This window comes from Argiope bruennichi, chromosome 7 (assembly GCF_947563725.1).
Source record: "Argiope bruennichi chromosome 7, qqArgBrue1.1, whole genome shotgun sequence".
NCBI classification, from domain to species: domain Eukaryota; kingdom Metazoa; phylum Arthropoda; class Arachnida; order Araneae; family Araneidae; genus Argiope; species Argiope bruennichi.
Genome location: NC_079157.1, coordinates 12,186,465 through 12,213,653, shown reverse-complemented (window position 1 = coordinate 12,213,653; position 27,189 = coordinate 12,186,465). Strand labels below are relative to the sequence as shown.

Here is a 27,189-nt window from a genome sequence, read left to right as displayed (position 1 = left end):
GAAGTAGCTTTTGAAGCTATCATTGAAATAGTTTTCTTGGAAGGCGCGTTGTGTTAAGTTGATCTAGTATTTTCTGTTGATTTCATATTAAATGAATTTACTGAAAAGTGCAATTGTTCTTTATCTGGAAGGTGAAATATTTTATATTCTTAACATTTTAATTTAACAAATATATAAATATATATTTTTTAATTTTGCAGTGTCCCTATCTTTTGAGGATTGCTTCTAATGGACCAAAGTTCTTGATGCGGAACTTCAACTCAAAACAAGATACCTGCATTCTGTGGCCGATGGCAACATCACATTTGCTGGATGAATATATGCTACTTACCAAAGATATCTTTAGTATTAAGAATTTAATTCTCAATTCTCAATTATGGATTCAACTATTAATAAAAGCCGAGAAAATGTGGACATTAATGACTCAAATATTAAGCGAACACTATACGAAGCTGAAGTTAATAATATAAAGTTCAATGGAAAAGGGAAAACCACCTGTCAGTTTAGCACCCATAGTGTTTCCTCTTCCTCCTCATCCTCGGCCGATAGCGGAACCACCATCCCCTTACCACCAGACGGCGGTTGGGGATGGGTCGTTGTGTTTGCTGCATTCATGATCAATTTGATTGCCGATGGGGTGTCTTTTTCGTTTGGAATTTTGTTCATTGATTTCGTGGATTATTTTGGGGAAAGTAAAGCTAAAACCTCCTGGGTCGGTTCCATCTTTCTTAGCATGCCGTTGCTGGCCGGTCCCGTTGCAAGTTATCTCATCGATCGTTATGGCTGTCGGAAGATGTGCATCCTGGGTGCATTGCTTTCGACCTTTTCCTTCGTCATCAGCGTCTTCGCTGACTGCCTCGAGCTGCTCTTTCTGACCTTCTCCCTTGCCGGTCTTGGTCTCGCACTTTGCTACGTCACTTCCATCGTAGTTGTCGCGTACTACTTCGAGAAGAAGAGGTCTCTGGCGACGGGTCTAGCTGCCTGTGGAACCGGCATCGGCACCTTTGTGTTTCCACCCCTGACCATTTACCTGCTGGAGGAGTACTGTTGGCAGGGCACCCTCGTCATCCTGGCTGGTTTCTTTCTCAACATGGTAGTGTTCGGAGCCCTAATGCGAGATCTGGAATCTCCGACCCAGGAAGAGACTGCCGGTAGCGATGGTAAACCTGAGAGTCCTGACAGTGGTGTTCTGGAGAATTCCGAACGTCTGTGCAGCTCCATGGTGCAGTTACCAACCTATCTTGAGGACAACTGTCCCGAAGTCATTTCCGAGCTGTCCAGTAAGGAAGGTACACATCTCAATTCTCTATTGGAGCAGCACCCTTACATATTAGATTCCATCATAAAGAAGGATCCGGACGGTTCTGTTGACTCGTCTTCGGCTGTGACACAAAATGGCAAAGATAAAACTGCCAGCAAGAAACGGAAGAAAGTTCGCCACAGGAGTATCAGCAAGTCCCTTCAGTCGCCCGACCAGAGAGCCATGTCGATATCTGGAAAGCTTGATGCGGCATACCTTCGCAACTTAAAACTTCAGAGAGGCAGTATTACTTACAGAGGAGCCATGTTGAATATTCATCGCTATCGTTTAAAGGCATCCAGTTGTCCCGATATTTTTCGCAATAGTATGGTTACTATTCCTGAAGAAAAGGTTGGTGCAAAGAATTTTTTATGATTTAATTTGATAGTCGAAACCCTTCTGAATATTTTTGGCATTGCACATGTGTGTATGTTAATTAGTTTAAGAGATATAATCAAAAACTTTAAGGTCACTATTGACTTTTCACGCAGAAACGTTTACTTTAAAGTCCTTTTTCACAATGCTGCATTTTCAGAGCTTGCGCGCAGGATTACATAAAATTAGTTCATCGTATCAAAATGAAATTTTCCAGGCATGCGTATACACACATAATAAAGAAAATCGTGCAAAATTAAAGCATTGTTATATATACTTTTTCTTCAATGCTTGCTAATATGCTAAAAATGTTTTTTAAGTGTTATCATATTTTAACAATATAAAAATTAAATATATTCAAATATTTCTTTTTGCGTGATTATCAAGTTATGTTCTTTGGGAGTAAATTGGTGTGTCTGTCTTCGACAATTTATTCGACAAGCAGATTCTGTCTCCGAAAATTTATACAGAATATTTTTCGTGCACATATATTTTAATTAATGAAAATAATTTAACCGTATATTTATGAAACACTCAATTATAATTTTAAATGTCTTATAAAACTGTGATAAAAAAAATATATCTTAAAATTGAGAATTTTTTCTTGCGTTAGGTTTGATTCATATTTGACCAACTTTCGAGTCTGTTTTAGCTATTAAAGGTCCTATAGCTCCTTAAATTTTTAACTTAACCCGTTAGCTGCCGCAGTTCGTAAGCTGCGGCAGCTAACGCGTTAAGTTAGCTGCCGCATGAATAGTTCGTGATTCACATTTACTTTGTAATAAATGGTCTCCTCTCTATTACATTTAAGAAATAGCACACAAGTCATCAAATTAGATAGATGATTCGATTCGAGTATGGTAAATTTCGGCATGAATATACCTAAGACATTCAAATTAGTTATGAGGAAACAATTGAAGAATAGAACATATTCATTGATTACATTATTTTTTCCATTTTAAATGTACACATTATCCTCTATGAAATAAAGAGAATAATTATTTCTAAAGAGCATTGTTATTATAATGTGTTAAAAATTTTATGTGCTAATTGTAATTTAATCTACTATTTCAAATAGATTATAGTTACTTTTATTTAATTTAGTAATTTATATACAAGAGATAACATTTGCACTATCTCTATATTGGAAACTTATAATTATTATTTGTTAAGCCTGTTTTTATATATTCGATAACCTAAAAAAAAAAAAAAAAAAATCTTGAATCTTGCTTATTTTGTATTTTATTATCTTTCCTAACTGAATATAATTTTTTTCCAGCCATGCCTGTTTATTCACGACCTGAAAGAACTTATGCTAGATATGTTTGACTTTAGTAACTTCAAGAATATCGGATACACTATATTTTGTTTATCAAACTTTTTGCTGTATGCTTGTGTGGATATACCATACGTTTATGTACCTGATCATGCTATCACTACTGGAACGGATTTGGAGAGCGCATCCCTACTGGTTTCAGTGCTTGGAGTTCTGAATTGTTTAGGCGTGGTAAGTGGTCTGCGTAATTGTTTCCTGTCGGCTATATTGATTAATCTTTTTTTTTGCAAAAATTATTTATATAAACTAGCGGAAACGGCTTCCCCAAAATTTCCTCGCAGACCGTCTCATAAACTTGCCGTGCCAGAGTACGCCTTACATGTAAGGATTGCAATACCGGACCAAAAGTTCAATACCGGTATTCGGTATTTTTTAGATCTTGATACCGGTATTGGAAATTTTAGGAAAAGAAAGAAAACACGGGTGTTTCTTTGTTTTATTTACCAGTTTTATTAGAGAATGTAAATATCACAAAAATAATTTGTAGCATATAAATTATAACGGTTTATAAAGAATCACAAAAAAGTAAAGGAACATCTTCTTTATTTCAATCACAAAAAAAAGTGCTGTTGTTGTTTCTGATCCAAAGTGGTACAGCTGCACTATACCACCTCCATGAAACCAAAGATCTCTAAAAAGTCCAAAAACAATAGCGGATCCCTTAAAATCTCAAAAATCGTAAAATTTAAACATTTAAGAATATGATTGTGAGAGGCTTGATCTGCCTTGCACCAAGGACATTCAGCAAAGATCCTCCGTCCGTGTTGGAAGATGAGGGATTTGGAGTGTCCACTTAAAAAACGAGAGATAGCCGTTTGCTGTTTTCTAGAGATATTCAGACGGTGACACCAATCGGGACTTTTACCAAAGTACCAAGGATGAGCAGGTGGGATTCTCCAAAGTGCACTCGACTCCATCTTTTTGATAGAGGAGATTTCAGAATAAGTTAGTGTTGCATCACCATGAAATATGTCTGCTTAGGCAGTCTTAGCTAAATTATCCGCTATCTTATTACAATTTAAACCAACATGTGAGGGGACCCACTGAAAGTGTATAGAGTGTTCAGCAGAGAACCTGGCAATAATAATGTTTAGATAAACAAAAAAGCGTTAACATCACTATTCAGTCTCTAGTACTATTACAAATTTTTGAAATGTGATCTTAAAAACATAATGCATCAATTGTACTGTCATTAAGCCTGGAATGTAATTTTGGGCAAAAATTATCAGCTGTCGAAAGCGCTCTTTCGGCATCTACGATAGTTGGTGGTACTGTTAGCAATTTGTGATATACTTTTTCCAAATATTTACTTCTAAAATACCTCATCTTCAAATAAATCGATTACTCGTCGGATGGTTTTGGATATAGCTGATTTCTGTATTCTATTTTGGTTTGTTGAATATTTTTTATTTATCGCTAATTCTAATTTTTGTTCAAGGGACAATTCCTTTTCACTGTCGACATTTGTGCCATGATAATCTCCGATAACTGTACCAAATTCTTCTGAATGTGGACAGGTTTGTGGGTAAAAAAATTTTAAGAAAATTTACTATAAACTTGATCAGATTTGAATTGGTTAGTCTCTTTTCTTCTTTTTCATTTTTAAAATAATTATAATTATGTAAATACCGTAAGACATTTTCTATTTCGGTATGCCTTTCTTCTGTGGGATTTTTCAATGTAATATATAATTCTTCAGATAGTGATGTGTGCTGTTCTTTCAATGACTGTAACATGAAATTTATTGTTGCATTCGCTGTTAATAAATTAGAATCTCTCCGACATAATGCCTCAACTGCCAGTTTTAATATTAAGTTATAACAACCTGTTCTGGATATTAAGTCGAATTCACTATCTGAAAAATTAATTTGCTGGTTTAAGTTGATTATTGCTTTTTGGATTGGATATATCAGTTCCAAAAATCGTTCCATCATTAGGAGTAAACTGCTCCAACGTGTTTTGAATCTCCTCCTAAACATCTCCTTTCATCTTTCCTCTCACTCCTATTTTGTCAAAGTAAACGCAAAGTTATGCGAAAAAGGTGGAGGCTTTAACAATCCATTGTCTTTCAGTATTTTATCACTTCTCTTGATTGTACGATGCAACTTCGTATTCACAGTCTAATTAATTTCGCCCGTTAGGGAGACATAAAAACAAAAACGTATACTATTTTCCTATGTTGGCGATCCCTGAACAATTTCAAAAATTACAAGACAATTTAAAAAATTTCTATTAAATACCGAAAAATCGGTATTTAAACTTGTGAATATCGTATTATAAAATTGTACAAATGGCTCAAAATACCGGTATTCGGTATCCCGGTATACCGGTATTGCAATCCCTAAATACATCTATATCTCCTAATTGAATTCCATGTGCATAGCACAATTGCTGATTTGCAACAATCAACTTTCCAACTTTTTTTGTAACTGTTGCTCCATCAGTCGTTATGGATACAATTTCTTTTTTCGGGGATAATCCATGTTTCGCTAATTTAGATTTAAGCAATTAATTAAGCCATTAATTAGCTAATTAATTTCGCCCGTTAGGGAGACATAAAAACAAAAACGTATACTATTTTTATATGTTGGCAATCCCTGAACTTGTAGTGGAGACAGTTTTAAAAATATTTAGTAAATACTGAAAAACCGGTATTTAAACTTGCGAATACCGGTATTACAAAATTGTACAAATGGCTCAAAATACCGGTATTCGGTATCCCGGTATACCGGTATTGCAATTCCTACACATGGCATTGACATACAATAGTTACGAAATATTAACGTTTGGCAGGAATTTAGAATTTTTACTGAATATTTCATGTCACCCTTGGCGAGTTATTTGGCGATTAATAGTATCATGCTTAATAGAATCCAAAAATTTGACACAGAATTGCGCTTGTCACAAAATTACAAATCATTTTTCGTATATTTAAATCATCGCATTTTTTAAACTATCGCGTTTACATGTCTATGAAAGTACAGACCGACAGACAGTGAACACGTAGTTGGATTTGACTCAAAATGTGACAGGTGTCTATACTTCAGATGTTAAATCTGTGTACCGAATGTTAAGTATCTATTCTCTTCATTTTATATTTATCTTATTAAATTAAATTCGGACAGACGGACTTCCCTTTAAGAGATTTTACTCAAAATTTGATAGAAATTTGCAAATTTGACGTAGAGACTATATACCAAATTCAAAGTTCAGAGAGTTGTAGTTCTAAGAATCTTTGAGATTTTGGTCACTGACAGACGGACATTTTCCAAAAATGGGTTTTTCGAATTCAGAGAGATTTAAAACATGGAGATTCGTCAAAGTCTCAAGTTCGAATTTTTCGGTGATTACTATACTTTCTATATACTGCGTATACAAGAAAGTAAAAATTCAGGTAATATATCAAGTAAAATGTTAATATTAAAGAAAGGTGTTTTGATTTGTATTCTAAGAAAAATAATTGCATTTGGGAAGTTTACCAGGATTATAGCTACAAACTGATCGAAAAGTAAGCAAAACCATTTATTTTGGTTTCTGCGTCTTAAATTCAGATCTTAGAGAGTCAGTTTTTAACAAAAGATTATGTAAAAGAAAATGAGTCGGCAACAGATAATAGCAAATTTTACTGGGTTACTACTTTGGTTGAAAGATGCCAGACTTAATTATACCGATTTAAATAAATTATAAAACGATGCTTATAAAAAGAACTTAGTAAATTCATACTAATATATTTTAACTTGATAATTTATCTCATCTTAATAAATATCTGAAAATAACTGCACTTTGGAGTTGCTCAAACTTATAAATGTTCTTCAGTGGAAATTGTGCTAAAACAACACCGCGAAGTATTTATTCTGAAACGTAAATAGATCATAAGACTGATTTCATGTTTCGTTTTCGTTGACAGGCGATGAAGGAATTAACCTTGATACCAACAAATTTCAGATGACCGTCCTTATAAGCTTTGCTTTACTTCTGAATACTCGTGTAATTGATATTTGTATTACTGATCTTTATTAATCCCTCCTCCTTCGTTAAATCTGTCATCAGGATCTGTTTGTCTTTCCTTTCTCGTCCATCTTCCTCTCGTTGTGACGTGGGAGTTAGAAGACTGCAAGAAACCAGATTTACTGAAGAAGCTGGATTAGTCAGTTTTTAAATTTCCTCCGTTTAAATAAGTCTTCGTTTCAGAGAGATTGGCCCATTTTTACTTTCTCTTGCAGGATATATAAAATTTTGTAGTCGTCAAAAATCGGATTCGATATTTTGACAACTCTCCACGTTTCATATCTCCCCGAGAGATATATATATGGCATTAAGTCTTTCTATGAACACGATAATTAACAAAAAACACTTTGATTTAGAGAAATGAAATTTAGCATAAGGATTTTATACCCAATTTGTAAATGTCTGTCAAATTTTAAACGCAATCCATTTAGAAGAATTCTTTCTGTCTAGCTTTAAGTACAAAGAAACAATTCGGTAATCACAAAACTAAAGAAATAGATAGATAAAATTTGATACATTAGTCTAAAATATAGATAATTTTGAACCAAATCCTTCAAGTGGTTGACCGCATGTTGGCCTGTACTTTCGCATGCATGGAAACATAACTCAAAACCGTAGTGATTGAAATAAATTAAATTTTGTATACCATCTCGTGACTAGAGTTTGTTTCTATTTCAAATTTCGGTTTCAGTCTGTTGGGGGGGGGGGGGAGGCCTCCAAAATACAAATTCGATGTATAGTATCTGTTTAATTAATAGCAAGTCAAGGGTTAATAGCCAAATGTTTCTCTACGAGCACAACTATTCATATGCAAGAAACTATTTTCAAGAGTTGTAATTAAAAGTCCCAGCCGGAGGTCAGTGCACTACAATAAAACCTATCATTCCGCTGGTCGCATGCTTTGGTAAGAATGCCCGATTCATGCGCAAATATTCTGTAATTATTGTTCTTCTATACTATGTGTTCGTGGCCTTACCCAATTCTTAGTGTTTTATGCTGGGTAAGAGAATAACGCCTTTATTAGAGTATGCACAAAAATTTAGGAGAATATACTCCCGCTGATTTTTGAGAATAAGGAGAGAAAATCATATCACATATCAACAGTTAAGAAAAAGGTTGTAATTTCCTATCTTATAATCATATATACTTCCATGTTTGCTTTATTACATCCAATTATACATTCTTTTTTCCCAATTTATTTGTGCTTAACTTCTCTAACAAGATCAATTTTAAGAAATATATGTGACCGATTAACATCAATGCTCTTTCATATAAGATGACCAAAAAAAGTTCCCATCATTTTTGTAAAACTAAAAAATATTTAAATAATGTTACACGCAATGCACAATAGATGGCACTAAAGTTCCAGCAATATATTAATCAAGATTTAATGCAAACTCATCTTATATAAACTGAAGCGGAAAGGTTATCTCTTCATTGAAAAGATTGGCCTAAAGATGAGTCTCTAAATTCTATAATTCGTGCTGTATGCGGGAGTTTGAATGTGGAACAAATGCTGTGCAAACGACTCCAAAAAATATGCCAGGCTTTTGGAGAAGATTCTATCAGCATTCGCACCACCCAGAGGTAATTTAGAAAATGTAAGTCACTTAAAAATCCGCCACAAGAAGGGTGGCCATATGTCATTAATGATGTTGAATTACAGGCTTGCAATTGAAGAAGATTCCGCTCAGACTTGTCAGATGTTAACACAAGGGTTCTCCGAAAGTGATGAAACTGTCCGTTTACATTTACATAGTATTGGGAAAGTTTACAAACTCAGGAAACGGATGCCTCATCAATTGGCACCTGCCAATAAGCTACAACGTCAGAACATTTATTTGGGATTGCTACATCGCAATCAAACAGAACCATTTCTTGACCGTTTATTAACCTGTGATGAGTAGTGGCTCTTCTATGGCAAACCCAAAAGATCGTTTCATTGGCTGTCATCCACTGATGCTGTACCACAGACTAGCAAACTCACTATCTACCTGCAGAAGGTTTTATTGTGCGTATGGTGAACTGCAAATGGAACTGTTCACTATGAACTTTTATCTCGGACTAGACTATAACTGCTAACATCTACAATGACCAACTCCTGTCGAGATAACCTATCACTTTTGAAAGAACAGCCAGATTTAGTGAACCACAAAGACGTTCGTTTCCTACACGATAATGCTATGACTCATGTCGCGCATCTGCCCCCTGACACAATTCAGACCCTTAGATGGGAATCACTTTTGCATCCTCCATATACCCTTGACATCAGCCCTTCTGACTGTCGTCTATTTTTAAGTCTGGATAATCATCTGCGAAATCGACAGTTCAGAAGTAGAGAAGCTACGGAAACAGAGTTAGAGAACTTCTTCAAGTCTAAAGATCTGAATTTTATGAAAATGGAATTTATAAGCGTGTTTTCCGTTGGGAAAAAATTTATTAAATGTGAGGGTGGTTATTTTGATTAATAAACTGTGTTATTTCTTATTCACTTTTATGATCAACAAAAAATGACAGCACATTTTCGGTTACTTAATAATTGAATGCCGAGTCACATTTTCCCTTCAACAATTTGCTCATTACATTGTACCACATAATATTTAGTTTACTCCATTAATTTCATAATACTGGTAATTTACGCGAATTACCAAATTACTATTTGTGGAAATCTCAGGAACGTAATGAAACAGCAATCTTTACATGTAGCATAAATACCTAGATTTGGACGCAATGTTGACTAATGTGATTATTGCGTCTTGAAACCCGCATGGAAACAAACATGCGTGTAGAAATATTCATGCCTTTCCTACTGCGAAATTTTATTTACAAAACTTTAATAAGAATGACCAAAGTGTCAGTTCTTGCAGTGTTTTTATATTCTTATCCATTGCTGATGTTTTTTTTTTTTTTCGATATATTTTTTAGGTTATCGTCGGATATATCGGAGACAAACCGTGGATTGATCCATCTCTTCTTTATAGTGGCTTCATATTAATTAGTGGATTGTCACTAGTTTTAATACCAGTATTAATCAACTATTACGCCACGGCCGTTTTGGTGGGCATCTATGGCTTTACAATCAGTGCGAATTACACGCTCATACCTGTCATTATTGTTAATCTGATATCCCTCGACAATTTCACGGGAGCTTATGGACTTCTGTTGCTTGTTCAAGGTATTGCCAGTTTAGTTGGCCCGCCTGCAGCTGGTAAGTCAGTCTATTCAGCATATTTATATTATCAGAAAAAATAACGCAATTTCTTTGAAATTGATTGTAATTTAATGTTATGAAATATTGAATTCAAACCAAATAATGTATTTTGCTGTATTAATTTTTTTACTTGCTACTTACCATTGTTTATCTAAAAAGACATAATGTAAAGGAGAAAATTAATTATTTCGTGTTTCGTTTGTAAAAAAAAAAAAAAATCTAAAAGTCATCGACTGATGTTCTATTTAATTTATATTTGATGTCACCTGAATATTATTAAACTCATTTAGCCAGTTTAATTAATATGCGGCCTTATGGCGAAGTTTCATCTGTGGGACGGGAGGGTTGCGGATTCAAGACTCGATTCCTTCGAAAAACCGCCGCATATACAGGCGTAATGCACATTACATTTATCGAGGTTCAAATGTCTTCTCTTTAATATAAACAGAAATTCGGATTGTAAGCTGAGGCATCGTCCTCCACCTTCTTAGAACAATAACCAAAATTCGTTCCTGAAATAACCCTTGTGTTTCTTCAAGAAGTTTAAGCAAATCTTAATCAATGCATGTATCAAGTATGTAAAATTTCTGTTATGTAGTAGTTTCCTTTATTTATTTCTTTAGACAATCTGTTAAAGCTGTTATTTTTAGTAGATTCTTGCTGTGTAATTTTTTGCCCAACCTTTTATGTAAATTTCATTTCTTAGGCAATTGTACTTGTCATGTTATTTTATTCTCGACATTATTATGTCCGAAGGTTAATAACCATCGAAACCTGGAACTCCGTCCATTCTCCCGCATATTAGCATACTTTTAGATTTTAACCATCTGTGCGCCGAACATACATCTTTCACTTCAGCGTTCGGGTCCTATTTCCATTAATAAAGTCGCCTAAAATTTCAACTGTCCGAATCTATAGAATCATCTTGTTTTAGAATTGCTAAGCAAAACAAGTATTTTTACTTCCCATTATAAAAAAAAAAAAAAAAAAAAAAAAAAATGCATCTAATAGTCGAAAAAAATTTGAAGCTGACTACATTTCTAACCTTCGTGCGTCCAAAATCTTTTGTATTTTGTCTGTTTGAGCACACGCTAATTCAAACCCTTTAATCTACAATGACTGAATTTGGTACCAAATTCTTGGATTTCTATCAAATTTTGAAGAAAATTCATTCAAAGGAAGTCGGTCTGTTCGAGATAAATTAACGAAATAATGCGAAGACAGCTAGATGGATAAAATTTGACACTCGAATTTAAAATATGAAGTGTAAATCTGTATCCAGTTTTGAAACCGATCTGTTAAAAGGCTGATTGTCTTAGACTTTATAAATGTATAACAAATTTTGAATCAAAACAGTTATCAGATTGATTGATAAGATGTCTGTTCCTGTATGTGAACTCGATAATTCATAAACGTAGAAAGCTAGATTATTGAAATTTAGCATGTAATTCTAATGCCAAAGTTGTAGGTTGATATCAAATATTGGAATCAAAACAAAGAGTTAAAATACATCATCTGTTTTCTTCACGGACTACACCACGAAGCGAAACACAAACTTGGTAGGTAATTAATGCCGGTAGTTCATTTAAGATGATTTTCACTCCTAAGACCGACTGTGAATTTTTAGTAGTAAATATGCTGAAACAAAAAAGAGTGGTTCAATAATCATTGACGCCGAATTTCAAGCAATTTCAATATATATTGTTTGTTACAAGTAAAAAAAAAAAAATGATTTGCATAATTTTTTGTACTCTGGTGAATTTTTAGTTTTACAATAACAGCCTAAATTAATTATTTTGAACGATTCTTATTTACCGCTTATATTCATTTTGTTATATTGGGTTGTTACAAATATAATTTAATAGTTTTTTTTTCTACTTTTTTTTGTTCAAAAAATTAAAATGCTGACTTTAAAACAATTAATGGATTTTAATCATTAGTATATTTTCTTCTGTTAACAGTTCACCATCTGTCTTTTTTGCGATTACGCACTGATAGAACTTGTGATCATTACCAGCTAAAACTCTACTTAGTATGTTCCCATGGCGCTATCATTAAATCACTTACAGAGTTTTTCAAAGATATAAATGATAATCGAATGGCACAATACCCAGATTGTTTAGTAAATGTAACAATATATCCCGAATTACTCCGATAATTTTTGACGAATTTAGAAATGTGCTATTTGCACAGAAAAGATGAAAAGGAAATTGGATTTTTTTTCCAGTGATAGCATGACATTTGTTTAATGCCTTTGAGGAATATTGTATTTTCATCTTACAACTACGATCCTTAAAGGGGTCCAAAGCATTGAGTGTCTATAAACCATTATTCCACTCGTTGTCTTATATAATGCATAGTTCTACCTACTGCAGAACCATCTGTAGGAAATAGTAAAATATACAAAAAAAAATCAACTCTATAGCGGAGGGGGAAAGGTATTTCTTTTCCCTCATTATTGCATAAAAAATCCGTATCTATCTTTATACGTTTTGAAATGATCAAATTCTGATTTTGCTTCAAACTTTAACTATGTGTTAACATTTTGTACTTTTTACAGGGGCATTATTCGACTGGACTGGAAATTACGACATAACATTTTTCTGCACCGGTTTGCTTATTGTTGTGTCTGGCGCACTAGTAATTCCTATGGCTAAAAGTCTTCTCTGCAGCAGCAAGGCTCCATCTAACAGCAGCAAAGAGCTCGTTTCATCCGATACCCGCAAAGTAAAATTTCAAGAACCATTGGATGCAGAATCTGTAAAATTCCTAAACGGTAAAGAGAAAACGAAAAATCCTATTGATAAATGCATCTTTAGCTTGCATGAAAGCCCCGACAATGCTTGCCCCTTACTCTCTGGGAGTGAACAAATTTCACCCGAAAAAGGAGACGAGAAAGAAAACACGAAAATCATTTCGATGTATTCCAATCCCCTTTCTCTTGTTTGAAATTATTACCCTACTCAATCGAGTGCTTTATTTAGTATTTTAATTTGCTTTAAACGATCGACGTAATGAGCATCTCGAAATCTAATGTCAGAGATAAATCTCTATTAAATGCTCCATATGTAAATTTGAAATTGAGTTATAAATGCTGAAGAACATAGAAATAAGTATGCTTTTTGTGCCCGGTAAACGAAATTTTTTTTGTGGTTAAAAGTTAATTGCAATATATATGCTAACTTCTGCTAAAAATCTGATCTATTATTTTTGATTTTATCTATTCACAATATAGAAATTTTCTTGAACAAGATCACATTTCTATGGCTCACGTGCATTTTTAAAACCCTTTGTGTTTTCTTTTGTTGGTTTTTGAATCTCAATATAAATTCTTTTAATTCATCTTTTAAATTTTCATTTCTAATACTTGATTTTATTCATCTTCACATTCAAGGTCACATCTCTAATGGCTCTCATGCATTTAAAATCTTTTTGTGTTTTCTTTTATTGATTTTTTGAATCTCAGTATTAATTCTTTTATCTTTTCTTTCTAATTTTCATTTTTAAGGTTTGGTTTTGTTCATTTTTGTGTTAAACATTTTAAAATTGATACTATGCTCTCTTTCACATGTAATTTTAACGTATTTATTTAATATAAATATGCTACAATGTCTTGATATTTCCTTTAAAAACATCACAAGGTTCAGTTATTTCTATATGTTTAAAAAAATCATTTAATTTTTTTATGGTTTTTCAATAAGGATACAGTATTTTAGCAATAAATTTATTGTTGAAATATTTCTTGATGAAACTTGTGACCTTTGTTCTTTCAGAAGGTCTCAAATTTTTATAATTATCATGCAGTTAAAAATTATTTTAAGTCTGGTTTTGATATTTTTCCCCATTTTAATAAACGTAAATAGTATGGAATTTCTTTTTAACATTTGCTTATGTTCATATATATATATACAACAATGCATTCTTTGCAAATTATGCAAGTAACAGTTATTAAAACTCTCCATGGATTTTTTTTAATGAACACATTTTATCCCAAACTAGTAAACATATATTTTTTATATAAAATTTTGAATTATTATGTAAACTTTTAGTTCTACCAACGTGTTAGATTACTGATGTATACATTATCCACATTAAAAAAAAAACAGATTTAATGCAATTATTTTAATATGCAATTTTATGATCTGAAAATGGGTTTAAATCCTTAGATTTAAAATTTTTTTTAAAAAATCAATTACTGAATGAAGAGATTTTCATAAAGATATGTACGTTCATTATAGCGATCGTTTGCATTTTTAATGGTACTGTTTTGTACAATACATTGCAATATTTAACTTTTGATGTGTAGGACATGGCAGTCTTGCTTAGTATTTACATTAGTGTGTTTTATTTCTGTGTGTTTACTTTGGTGCTTTATAAATGTTTTGGTTCGTCATTTGCAGATTTATTTTTCCTCAGTATTTATATTTAAAAAATTGTTGTGAATCGGTCTTTTATTTTACATTATTGTTTTTGCCAATTTTAGAATATTGTAGTAGAGGAAAGCTATACATTTGATTTGAAAAGTTTCAAAGATCTGATATTTTTATTTCTTAAATTTTATTTCAACGTGATAACTGCCTGTGAAAAATGCCATCTAGTCCTCATTATTATTGTTATGTTTGTGTTGGTGCAATGTTTACAAAATAAATAGCTAGGGGAAAAACTGTCTTTAGTTGGTTATGACTTGTTTTACATTTCTAATATATTCTTCTAAAATAGTTTTTTTAATGCTTAGAATTTTGTAAAAACAGAGGTATCTAATATGTATATTGGCACTCATTTTTCTCTCCTAGATTTATTGAGTTATTTTTTCATAAATTTTAACCAACTGAAATCTTCGATTATAATGATTTTTTTTATGCTGTCCTATTTCACTTGATGATTGAGAATGTAGTAAATAAATATAATGCTATACAGTGCAGAGTAAGCAATATAAATTTTTACTTGATATAATTTTTCTGAAAATAGAAATATTAAGGACGTCACATATCAATGTAATACTTCATTTGCATACAATTCATGTTCATGCTTCATAATTTCATCAAACGTTGTGAAAATTATGCTTTAATATGTATTTTTTAAATGAATTTTTTTAAAAACTAAGCTTTAAGCATGATACGAAATGCATAATTTCATCATTAATTGTTTAGCTTTTAGCTTGCTTTGTAAAATGAAATTTTTGGTTTAACCTTAGATAAGATTATAGTTAGTCAATTTTTTTAGTCAGAAACTGTTAAATTTAAATGTTTTTATAATCATTGCTTTTTTTTTTTTTTTTTTTTTTAATTTCAATCATTATGTGTAACATGGAAAAAAATTCCTTGTCTAGCTTAGAATATATATATATTTATATGCACTGCTTACTCAATTTTGTTATTGCATTTCCAGAACAACAAACATTAATAAAATCACCCTCTCAGCTAGAAAGTCTTTTCCTATTAAAATGTAATAAAGTTGCATGCATTCATTCTTTCTTCTATGATGCTTATAATATATTGTAATATAGAATATGAATATAAACTACTTAAATCTTTTAAATAGTTGTTGTTCTCGCTTCATTTCATCTCATTTCAGTGTTCATCTCATAACAGTATATTTTCAAATGTATTTTTCCCCCTTCTTTACCATTAAATTTACCAAGTTGAGGAAAATTAGAAGTATAAATTCATTTTTTATGTGTAGCGATTCTAATAAAATACAGTTTATGCTCATTCTTACGAATCTACAGGGACCACATATTCGCCTTGGAAAAGAATACAGTGAGAGTTTTCAGTTATTATTTTTGGGCTGTCAGAAGCTATTTATTTAAATATTTTTTTTTCCTACCAATTTTGTCTTGCTTTTTCAACTCCTATCCTGATATAACAAACACAAATGCATGTTTTGAAATAAGAGATAGTAATTAGTCATTAGCCTGATTTACAAATGGACAAAAGAACTTAATTTTATAAATTTTCTTTTAAAAAAAGCTATTTATATTAACCAACTTTTATAAATAAATAATGTCACTTCTTTCAATTTATTTATGTGCATTTTCCAAATTTATGTGCATATATGCTACTTTTAATTTGTATGTTCTCTATGACTATTGAATTAATACACAAAGTGATTTAACTTTGTTAAATTCAAATATTAATAAGTTTATAGAAATATTTTATCATATTAATTTAAATTATATTATTGTGTTTAATAAATATATGGAATTGATTTAAAAACTTTTTATGCCATTTAAATTATGTATATGGTCTGAAATGGCACAAACTGGGTTATAACATTCTAGTTTATGGGCTGATTTGTAAATCGTTAATCAGAAAACAAGCAATTTCTTTTCCTCAATTATTTTATCAGGTAGATGATTTGAGCACCTATAGCTCAGCAGAAAGCTTCTAATGGGTTCCTTGGAAATCTGTATCTGATGAGGTGCCAAATTGTTAGCCTATTGTGTTCAAATTTATTAAAACAACCTTAATAATATTAAAAGCAATTGTTCATAATTCAAATATATTTTGATATAATCTTCTAAGTTATCTGTTCTATTTTTCGGATAATTCATCAACCTGTCATTGGCTTCAAATTTCCTAAAATAATGGGTATCATACAAATCATTAAAATTTGTGAATTTAAAAATTTATTTAAAAAAACAAGTATAAACTGTATTTAATTTATTGCATCACATGTATAATATAACTCCTTTTTCGACTGATTAAATTTTATATTATTTTGTTTCAAAAATATAGATCTCTGTTTTTGATGTTGAATCATATACATTCCTTGTTCATAAGTAGAAATAGAAATTTAAAGACATTTGTTCATTGAAACTTCGATTCTCAAGCATGTCAATGTTATAAAGAAATGTATACTGTGCAGTATTTATATGAGCATCTCATTTTAATTAATGCCCATGTACTTATCTATGACTTTAAAAAAAATACGAGTTCGTATATTTTAGATTGATATTATGATGGAAAAATTCCTAATTTTTTTTTGGTCCATTTATATTGAAACATTAATGATTGTGTTAATTTTGCAACTCATTTTATGTAAATATTTATAAATCTCTATATAAATTTTGAAAGTATTTTAGGATGTTGTTATTGTGATATGTTTCACCTGCTGTTCAACGTCTTTCATTTCTTAGCATTTTGACGTTCGCTTATCATCTTCATAATTAATTTTTTAAAAAAATTTTAATATCATTTTAAAAGATTTATTTAATTTTCATTTATTTGCTTTTGAAAATGAAAAGTATTACACTTTGACTCTTTTTTTAAAATATCTTTTTCATTTAATCAGTATTAAAAAAAAAATCTTAATTAATCAGAAGTCAAAAAATACTTTGTGTTTGAAATTAATATATTATAAATTTCAATTTGTTTAAATGTCCTTTAAAATTTTTTTCTTCTAAATTTAAAATGTGAAATTGGTATTCTTGAAAAGCCTCTGTTATTTATAAAAAAATTATTTGAATCGATTTCTGTTTTGTTCTAAATAATCTTTTGAAGAATCATTAAATTTTGAAGTTTGCGAAATTCTATTTTCTCTCTAAATCCTTGAAAGTTTTATACGCTGTTAATTAGTTATATCTAGGAAATTTGCATAAAATTAACTTCATCTTCATAGACTTTGTGGTTATCTTAGGTTGTACGAGTAGATCTAAATAGAACACCTTTTTAGGCATCTTAATTCCAAATATGGAAATAAACGAGAATATTTCGTCTTGCTTCTGATAGTCCCCCATTAATGCTTATATAATAAATGCGTTATATGGCTTTTACAACTGTGTAACAAGTATCAAGTATAGTATTTTAAGAAAGTATTTCCCTTATTGTTCATTGTATGTGTTACTTGTAAAATAAGAAGTGTTGTATGATTGTATTGAAGATAGGGTATTCTAACTGCCATGCCTATATTAGGCTTTAAATTTGGAATATATACACAAAAATGTGGAGAAAAAAAAAACAGAAGAGTACCCTTTGGTTCTTTGTATCAAAGGCACGTAATCGGTTTGTATCAACCCATCCTGTATGTGAAATCCTATTTTTGCATTTATTTCCATCTATTAATGAATACCGAAAATAAGAGTGTATTGTTCTCTTCGAGTACAAAAATAGCATCAAAAAGTCATGCTATTGTATTCGTTTAAAAAAAATGTATTGAATGTTTTTCATTTAATATTTGGTCTTTTAATGTGTTAAGAATTCTTATTGTCGCCAAGCTGAAATGTTGGCATTATACCAACACTCATCACGGATATGTTTGGCACTAAGATTTGGCAGTATGTAGCTATGATTTATGAGATTTTTTTTTGTCTGAAATTTTGTTAACAAAAAAAAAATATCATTTATAAAATTTTTATATTGTTACAGTCTTTAAATAAATGAAATACTGCAGATTGAATTCTTGTTAACAAAATATATGTGTAACAGAATTCTGTAACAAATCTTTAATGCTTATTGATTGAAACATGATCGTATTTAAAAAAATGTATTCTTTTGTGAATTCTTTTAACATTTAATTCATAAATAATTATATAAAATTATAGTGCATCATATAACTGTTTTTCATAATGAAACATAAATGAAATGTAACCTGCAAAATACATTTTCTGTATTGTATTTTAAATTAATTAAATAGGCAATTATGAGTACTAAAAAGTAATTATATTTCATTTCTGTACAATATTTCCGTCATTATGTCCGTATATAAATGTGTTTATTCAATCTTCAGATATCTGAATTTTCAGTATTGTTTTTTTATGATATATATAATATTTATATAATAATAATATTTATATTGTCTTTAATTTATAAAATAATGAGGTTGAGTGCTAAAAGTTTAACATTGAAATAAAGAGAAAATTGTAATGAATATTTCATTATTAATGCTGTTTTTATTGTCCAATGTTTTCCATTTGAACATTTTTCAACAGTTGGTTTTTGTAATTAATCGCTTTGGCTGACTGCAAACTATCCATTGGCGAGCGTCTTTTGAAATCAAGTTAAAAAGAATTAATTCATAGCTTCCATTTCACATGACTTTCAAAAACCTGTGAAAAAATTTCTTTCATCGGCAGAAATGTAATTCTAATCCTTATTTCACGCTTTTCTTTTAATAACTCCTGCTTCAACTGAACATTCGTGATCGTACCGAAAGAATTATACTCTGTTATTTTCCCTCATTGTTCTGCTTACCATGGCATGCTGGGAAATCTACACGCAGCTAACAGTATAATTTTCTTCCCAGGGCCATTCATATGAAAGCAAATGTGATTGAACTGATACTGTATATATTCAAATGCGTCTGATTGTTAAGAACAAGCATCGAGCCATTTGTCTATGTGCTCTAGATTATATGTGTGTACATTTATATGTGTAAGATATATATATACATATTTATTCTTCAGAGAACTAACTTGAGATTTAGTGATATTTTGAACTTGGAGTTAATGTGAAAGTATGTCAGAAGCTTGGTACTAGGACAGAGCATTGTGGTCGGCTCATTTACATTAGGATACAATTATAAGGTTAAGCAAAAAATGTTGATACTTTGACCATGTAGTGTCTGTCCTAGTAGCTAGCACCTGCTCTTCATTTTTTTTTTCTTTTTTTGTTCGTATATCGTATTAGTTACGGAATTGCTTTAATGATGTACAATCTTTGTGGAATTCTGTGAAGAGTTTTTGTTGTTGTTCTTAGGATATTGTCAAAATTGTAGTGTATACTGTTAATTGCAATTTTTAATAAAAAAAATCATGTGGAGTACGTGTTTGTGCCTTCATTTTATTGCTACTTACTCTTTTTTCAATCATGTGATAACACAATGATGTTTTGGTTTATAGTTTTTTTTTTTTTTTTTTTGAAGTCTTGGAAATGCGTATGCCGGAAATAAAGGACATGGGTCGTAAGAAGTTATCCCCCGAAGAAGCACGAAGAGAATGGGAATCAACGCGAAATACCGAGTGGGTATCGAAAGTTATATATATATATATTATTATAATAATAATATATATTTTAATTTTTCTAGCTGGCAAAACAGCTCAACAAGTTTGAGATGGGGGAGGGAGCATTTCTAAAAGATGGGGAAGGGAGCATTTCTAAAAACTGATGACAACGCACTACAGTAGTTACGTACGTGAACATTAAAAAAACTAGTTTAAACCGAATTTCTGAAGGGGAGAAAAAAGATCTAAATATCGATGCATGCGTAATCTGATAGTCACATGACTGCTTCCAACCAGTTTTGAGTTAGTTTTGCTCGAGAAAAAAATTATGTCCTCGAGAAAAAATTTTAGATGATTATGTTCTGTAAGAATGTAAAATAGAGATGTCAGTAAAATGAGCTTCTGCTTTAATCTTAGCACCTTTTATTCCGTCGGATCGATACCACGTGACTTTAAAAAAGTGTTCTCACATGATTATATAAATTTGCGATAGCAGATTTCAATTTTTTCAAGTTCATTTTTTTCGCTAACATCTTTTTTTTTTCCCCTCCAAGTTTATGTTAATGCAGTGGAAAGAAGGGGTAGCGCACACAGTAGGAATTAGTAACGATCCCTTTTAAAAAATTCAGAAACATGCAACAGTATGGAAAAAAAATCGCTGTTTGATTCTGCAGAATGCTTCTGTAATCATAGGATGGATTTTAAAAGCCACTTAAAAACATGGGTCATTTTTTAAAGATAATTTGTTCACAGAAATGCCGAAAAGAGACTGTTTAAGTAAGTCATATCACTGACTCTCCGACCCGCCCGAAGGCACACGGATAAAGAAAACTGAATGACCGAACCACCGCAACAGTAACACTGTTGGAACTGTGGTCGAGTCATAAGGGCCATCACCGGCCACGGTACAAGCCTTCCCGAAGGAAGTACGTCCTTTATCAGCAAGTAAAGGAGACTAAGTCTCAAGATTAGATAAATAAATTTTTTTAAAGAATGTTTCGTTGTATGTATTTTGTTCACCAGCCAAATTTGGCAATTTTAGGTTTGATAGCCTGTTTCGAAACGCAACACACACAAAGAGATATGCATTTTCTTTTATTATTAGTAGAGATGAGCGCTGGAGAGTTGAGGCGCATTTTCCAGCACGTGGTTGAGGCAGCCAAGATCTGCAGGGGGCTGTTGTGCTCATGAAGAAGACTAGTAGAGATGAGCAATTTAAATTAAAATTCGAAAAAACGTTTTTAAATTGGTTTATCTATATTCCTTGCAATCATTTGTACCAAGCAATAATGAGAAACTTTGCCCAGTTATAAGTGTCATATCTGACCTATCGGGGGGAGGGGGAGGCTTATAGAGAAATGTTATTTATAACGTAATACAGTTGAAATCACTGCTTCACTTACACATTGGAATGACTCTTATTTTTTAATTCATATTGAGTTGTATTATAAATTATTGCGAAGCATAGTTTTTTTCCTTACGCCCAAACAGAGTTTTCTATTCCTCATATAGATCTTCACTGTTTTTTTTTTAACTTCTTTTAAAAACTTTTTTTTAAATATAATTTTGAGTTAAAAAGGCTTTATCCAAATATTTGGGTGTCCCATTAGTTTCTTTCCTATTTCTAATATGAAATGAATGCACAATATTTACTGTTTATTATTTGGTTTTTTTATATAAGAACCCTTTTGCTCTATTATCTCCTTCCATCTCTCAGGAAGCCTCATTATGCCTTCTTTCCAAAATTGTTGCGTTTCGGACAAGAAATAATCCTCGAGGTGAGCTTTCATTTCGCCTATGGGTTTAAAGCGCTTTTCGTGATGAGAATTTTTTAAGGACAGAAAGAAGTAATAATCAGATGAAGCAAGATCTGGAGAGTATGCAGGGTGCGGTAAAACATCTGAATCAAACTGTAAGAGCTTTCTCTTACGATTAATGCAATATCTGGTCTCACCTTATCATGATGAAAAACAACGCCTCGTCGTCAGATACCTTATTTTTGGCCGTTCTTTGGTTATGGCAGCTTTCAATTGATCCAATTGATGACAGTATTTCGTAGAATTTGTTGTTTCTCCTTGACGAAGGAGCTCGTAGAAAATGACGCCTTTACAATACCATCAAATGGACAAAAAAAACTTTTGAGGGCTGTAGTTCCGGTTTTGCGACAGTTTAGAGCTCTGGTACGACTGAAACCAATGGCATAGACTATTAATTTAAAAGCCTGCATGTTTGCACAAACAGAGCCAGATGAGGCCATTCATAGTGGTATGAGAAAGAAACTTTTGAGGACACCTTAATATAATAATGATTTGTTCGAAATTTAAGAACACATGAAAAGGGGTTGTAAAAAATAATTAAACATTTATGTTTAAGAATTTTTTCTTTGGTGTATTCTAATCTTACAAGAAAAGATTTAAAAGTCAACATTTTTATTAATAGTATGGTTGCATTTTATCGGATTTTTTATGTGAAATTAATTCGTATCTAAAATATATAAAGTCTAAAATGATTGCTAACTATACATGAAGTATTCGTTCCCATTTAATCCCTGGTCGTCTGTTTTTAGCGGTAATGTCTTGCACAAGGCGGAAATCATCCAAGACAAAGAATGAACAACGTTCAGTACAGTATAAGGGTGATGATTTATCAATGATTCTCCAAAGATGAGCATCCTTGTCCCAATAAACGGGGGGTGAAACTTCGTAGTATCTTGTATCTTCGTTGTTATTCTCGTAAACTATGATTTTGTCATCTACAATAACTGCTTTTGGGAAAAAATACTGAAAAGGTAAATCGGGAAACGACGTCCAATTATTCCGGACGGGATCAAACACTTCGACGCTTTTTAAATATTGTCCATCATTTACACCAGCTATTACAAACACCTGCTCGTGATAGGCCACGACAGAAAATCCTCCACGGTATATATTTGGGGGAGGAAGAAACATCCAAGTATTATCCTCAGAATTGTATGCTTGAAATATCAAAACTGGCGTGGATTCGACATCAGTCATTCCCATAATGTAAATTAGGTCTTTCAAAACAACAGCACCATATATGACAATCTGATGGGTCATTAGTATGCTGTTCCACCTATTTCTTTCAAATTCGTAACTAAATATCATGTCCGTTAATTCACTATTATCTTTTATGCCTCCTATTGAAAATAACTGTTCTCCTAAAGCAATTATCCAGCAGTTATGATGTGGCAATGGTGGAATGCTTATTGGTATCCATGTTTCCTCTATAATATCAAAAACCAGATTTATATTTTGCCACACGTTGAACATGTAGATGAAAGGACCGATTTGGACCATTGTGTCAATAAAAAACTCTGCTTCGCCAACGTGTCGCCAAAAGTCTAACTCATTGTCATATGTCAAAAACAATTCACTACCATATTTTGTATGAGTTAATGTATGCCGAGCTATAAGGTACATACGATTTGCCATCCTAGGGCAGTATGATATTGGCGAATTCTGGTAACCTATTCCTTCGCTTCTTGCGTATTGTGACAGTAATGTACATTTCGTCAGATAATAGTTGAATTCTTTTCTCAACATCAAGTCGATGCAATGTGGATTGTTACTTATTATAGTATGAGACAGAATTTCCGCTGCCAGGTCTTCGTCTACTTCTTCTTCAAGTTTAAGACAAGTTAGAAGTTCTGGTACATGAGATAGTTTTGTGGAGTTGTTAGTCCACAAAACAATAGCTTTCCACACAGATCTTTCAGATGTAACATTCAAGCTATTACTTTTTAGCAATTTACTGAGGACTTCAAAAGGAAGTTTTTCCAATTCTCCATTTGATATTTGTAAAGCCTCTTCGAAGTGAACAAGCGTATACCTGTAGCTGTCGTCCATGATACCCAATCTATCAATCTGCAAAGTCATGGCGAGCGAAGACAGACAATTTGTACTAGTCATGTTTTGAATAGTAAATAACCGACAACGTTCCAACAAGTCATCCAGTAGTAAGTAATCAGAAGCAATCAACATGTCCCACACATTTTTTTCGTCCAATATTATAATTCCTGTGTATATATATAAAAGAATCGATTCCAAAATTTTACTGTCTACATTAGGAATTCCTACTGTTTCTTGGTTCAAATTAAAGCTAAATAAAGCGCGGAAATAGCCACTGCGTTGAGATAAAACTACTCTGTGGATTCTAAAAGTTGCACCATCATCTGTTTGCAACGTTCCATCGGTGAACTTTTGCTGCCCTTCCCAAAAGCCGTTGTTAAAAATATCTGCGAAGGACTTAAAAGGCAAGCTCATTTCGTGTGAGAGATGCTTCAACTGAAATATATGGTAAAGCCAGGAAAAAAAAAGGACAAACTAGTTTAACAAATGCTAACACTAAAACGGCTGTATTATATATTCAGTTGATCATTTCAACAATCACTACAACAGGTAAAGATATTATTGTGTTGTTTTGTAGCGATATCGAATCTTTATTTCGTTGTTTGATTTATATTATTTAAAATTTCACTTTATTCCAACAATTATTTATTCTTTTCTACTAAAAATAAAATCGAATATCTATCTAAAATTATTTGGTTTAAATAGCGATCATCCGTTTGATATTTAAAAGTACTTTATGGAGGAAAGTATGAAATGTCAAGTGTCAGAAGAAATAAACATTATAGTGAGTGTGTTGTGATTTTCTAATGAACTGCCCGGTTTTAAATACACTAGTTTTAATTTCCACAAACACAGCTACACTACAAAATTTACAAACACACATAGACAATTAGGTTAAAGAAAACAGTATGGTGGAGGGATTCCATCGTTTCCAAGCGAAAGCATTCGGTGTTAGCGCAAGGGTTGCGCATAGGAAAAAAGTCAACCTCAGGATGCAGGTCTCCCGTTCAACTGCTTGTCTTCTGTAAAACGCTACAAGGGGGCGCTCTCTGCTCAAGGGGAGAAAGAGGTGTTACAACATACATTTACCTGATACTGATAATGAATCTAATGATAGTGAAATATTAACAAGAATGGGAAAATGTGCTGAGTGAATTAATAAGCGATTTTAGTGAATACTCTGGAGTTGTAATAACATAATGTGTCTGAACACATAATGTGCCTGAAATGAAGAAAAATTACGGAAGTGCCTGGCATAAACGCGGAAATTAGGGGCTAATCCGAAGTCATTAGAGACTTTTGATGAAGTGTTAAATATGAACTTACGAATTACAATTATATCCATATCATAATATAATCTTAATTACCAACATGTAAGAATTATAAAATAAACTAAATTTTCTTAAATGAAAAATTAAATAGTTATTTCATGTTCAATTTTTCATTATTAAATCTTACTGGAAGGGGTTAAGCAAACAATATTCAAATGAAATTTAATGCATGCATCTCTCTCTCTCTCTGTGTGTGTGTGTGTGTGTGTGTGTGTGTGTGTGTGTGTGTGTGTGTGTGTGTGTGTGTGTGTGTGTGTGTGTGTGTGTGTGTGTGTGTGTGTGTGTGTGTGTGTGTGTGTGTGTGTGTGTGTGTGTGTGTTGATACTCTAGAAGCCAGACCGTACATATATATCTTGGAGGGTGGAAATGTGCCCCTCGAAGCGAGTTCTTTTTAAATTCTAATTAATATAAATTCTAATTCTATTAATATGAACCAGTTCAAAATTTAAAAAATTGTCTTTCTAATGATTCTAGTTCAGTAGTTGTTCATATTTCAGTTGAAGTTTGGCAGCTTTAAAAAAATTTTTTATCTAATTTCCAACAATAGGTTGCATTGTTGTCCTGAAGCTCAAACCGTTTTCATTCTTTCATCAACAATCCGATCGCATGGTTTTTTTTTATTGAAAATTAATGAAAAATCATTTTGTTTAACATATGTGTAGTTTTCGAGACAGCTAACTGAGTGAAATTACGAACTTATAAGATAGATGAACCACACACTTACATTTTTACTAACGCCATGATGTCATAGGTAGGGTTTGACGGATTTTCAAACCCGGTTTTAAAAAACCGGTTTTTTAAGTAAATTTGTCACATTCGAAAACCGGTTTATAAAGTAAGAAAACCGGTTTTCCGGAACGCCTGGATATTCCAATTTTTCAAATATATATATATATATATATATATATATTGGTTGGAACTGTTTTGTTTAGCAGCTGGGGGCTTAAAGCGATGAGATGCGAATTTATTATCAATTTTAGGTATATTTGAATTTCTGTTAAATGAACTAAAAAAATGGAACACTGAAATAAGTTTCAAATTATTATACGCTTTAGAAGAACGAGTTCAAGAAAGTAGAATTACGACTCTTTTGCTGTATTCGCACACTTCTAGTTCAGCGAAGAAATCTAGTATACTTTCTTTAGTTTCAAAAACCGAAATTATTAAGTTATCTGGAAAGATATTCTCTAGATTATTTCCAAATTCTTATGTGGGAACCGATTCTGATGAAGAGCAAATCTTAGAAATCATTCGTCAGAGTAATACTTTTTTAAAAGAAGGCAGGGAAAAATCCATTCATAAGTTTCTTGAAGACCCTGAAGAAAAACTTGCAAGTCCAAAGACACTGAAAGCTGAATTTTCATTATTTGAGGCAACGAATAAAAGAACAAAAATCTTAAATTTGTTATTTGATGCCATGAAAACTATAAAACTGTACTCAGTAGTTAATGAACGAGTATTTTCGATTTTAGGCAATATTGTGTCCAAAATTAGACTTGGCTTTAAAACTTAGCCACCGTTCAGTCGATATTTTATGTTTTTTAAAATCCTGTTTTCTTAGGAGAAATTAAAATTAGTGAAAACAATACAAATATTATTCAAAAATTTTGTTTAAGTTTTCGTTATTTTGTGTAAATAATATGTATATGTAATATTTAATTTCATTGAATTTGATATTGATTTCGTTTTTTGTTATTTTTATATAACTTAGAGAAAATATTTTTCCATATTCTATTTTTTGACAAAAATTCGAAAACCGGCTAAAACCGCTTTTTTTTTGGAAATATGGAATTCGAAAACCGGTTTTCCAAAAAGTCGG

General features: G+C 31.8%; 1 protein-coding gene across 2 annotated transcripts in view; it reads left to right on the top strand.

Moving 5' to 3' along the window:
- LOC129976190 (monocarboxylate transporter 12-like) overlaps positions 1-14,241 on the top strand; it is a 59,376-nt gene extending 45,135 nt beyond the window's left edge. For both annotated transcript variants that reach the window (XM_056089637.1, XM_056089638.1), the window contains exons 3-6: positions 201-1,651; positions 2,955-3,182; positions 9,945-10,227; positions 12,791-14,241. In XM_056089637.1, coding sequence (XP_055945612.1) covers positions 377-1,651; positions 2,955-3,182; positions 9,945-10,227; positions 12,791-13,179 — 2,175 coding nt within the window. In that variant the 5' untranslated portion in view covers positions 201-376 and the 3' untranslated portion in view covers positions 13,180-14,241. The remainder of the gene's footprint in view (positions 1-200; positions 1,652-2,954; positions 3,183-9,944; positions 10,228-12,790) is intronic.
- The last annotated feature ends 12,948 nt before the right edge of the window (positions 14,242-27,189 follow it).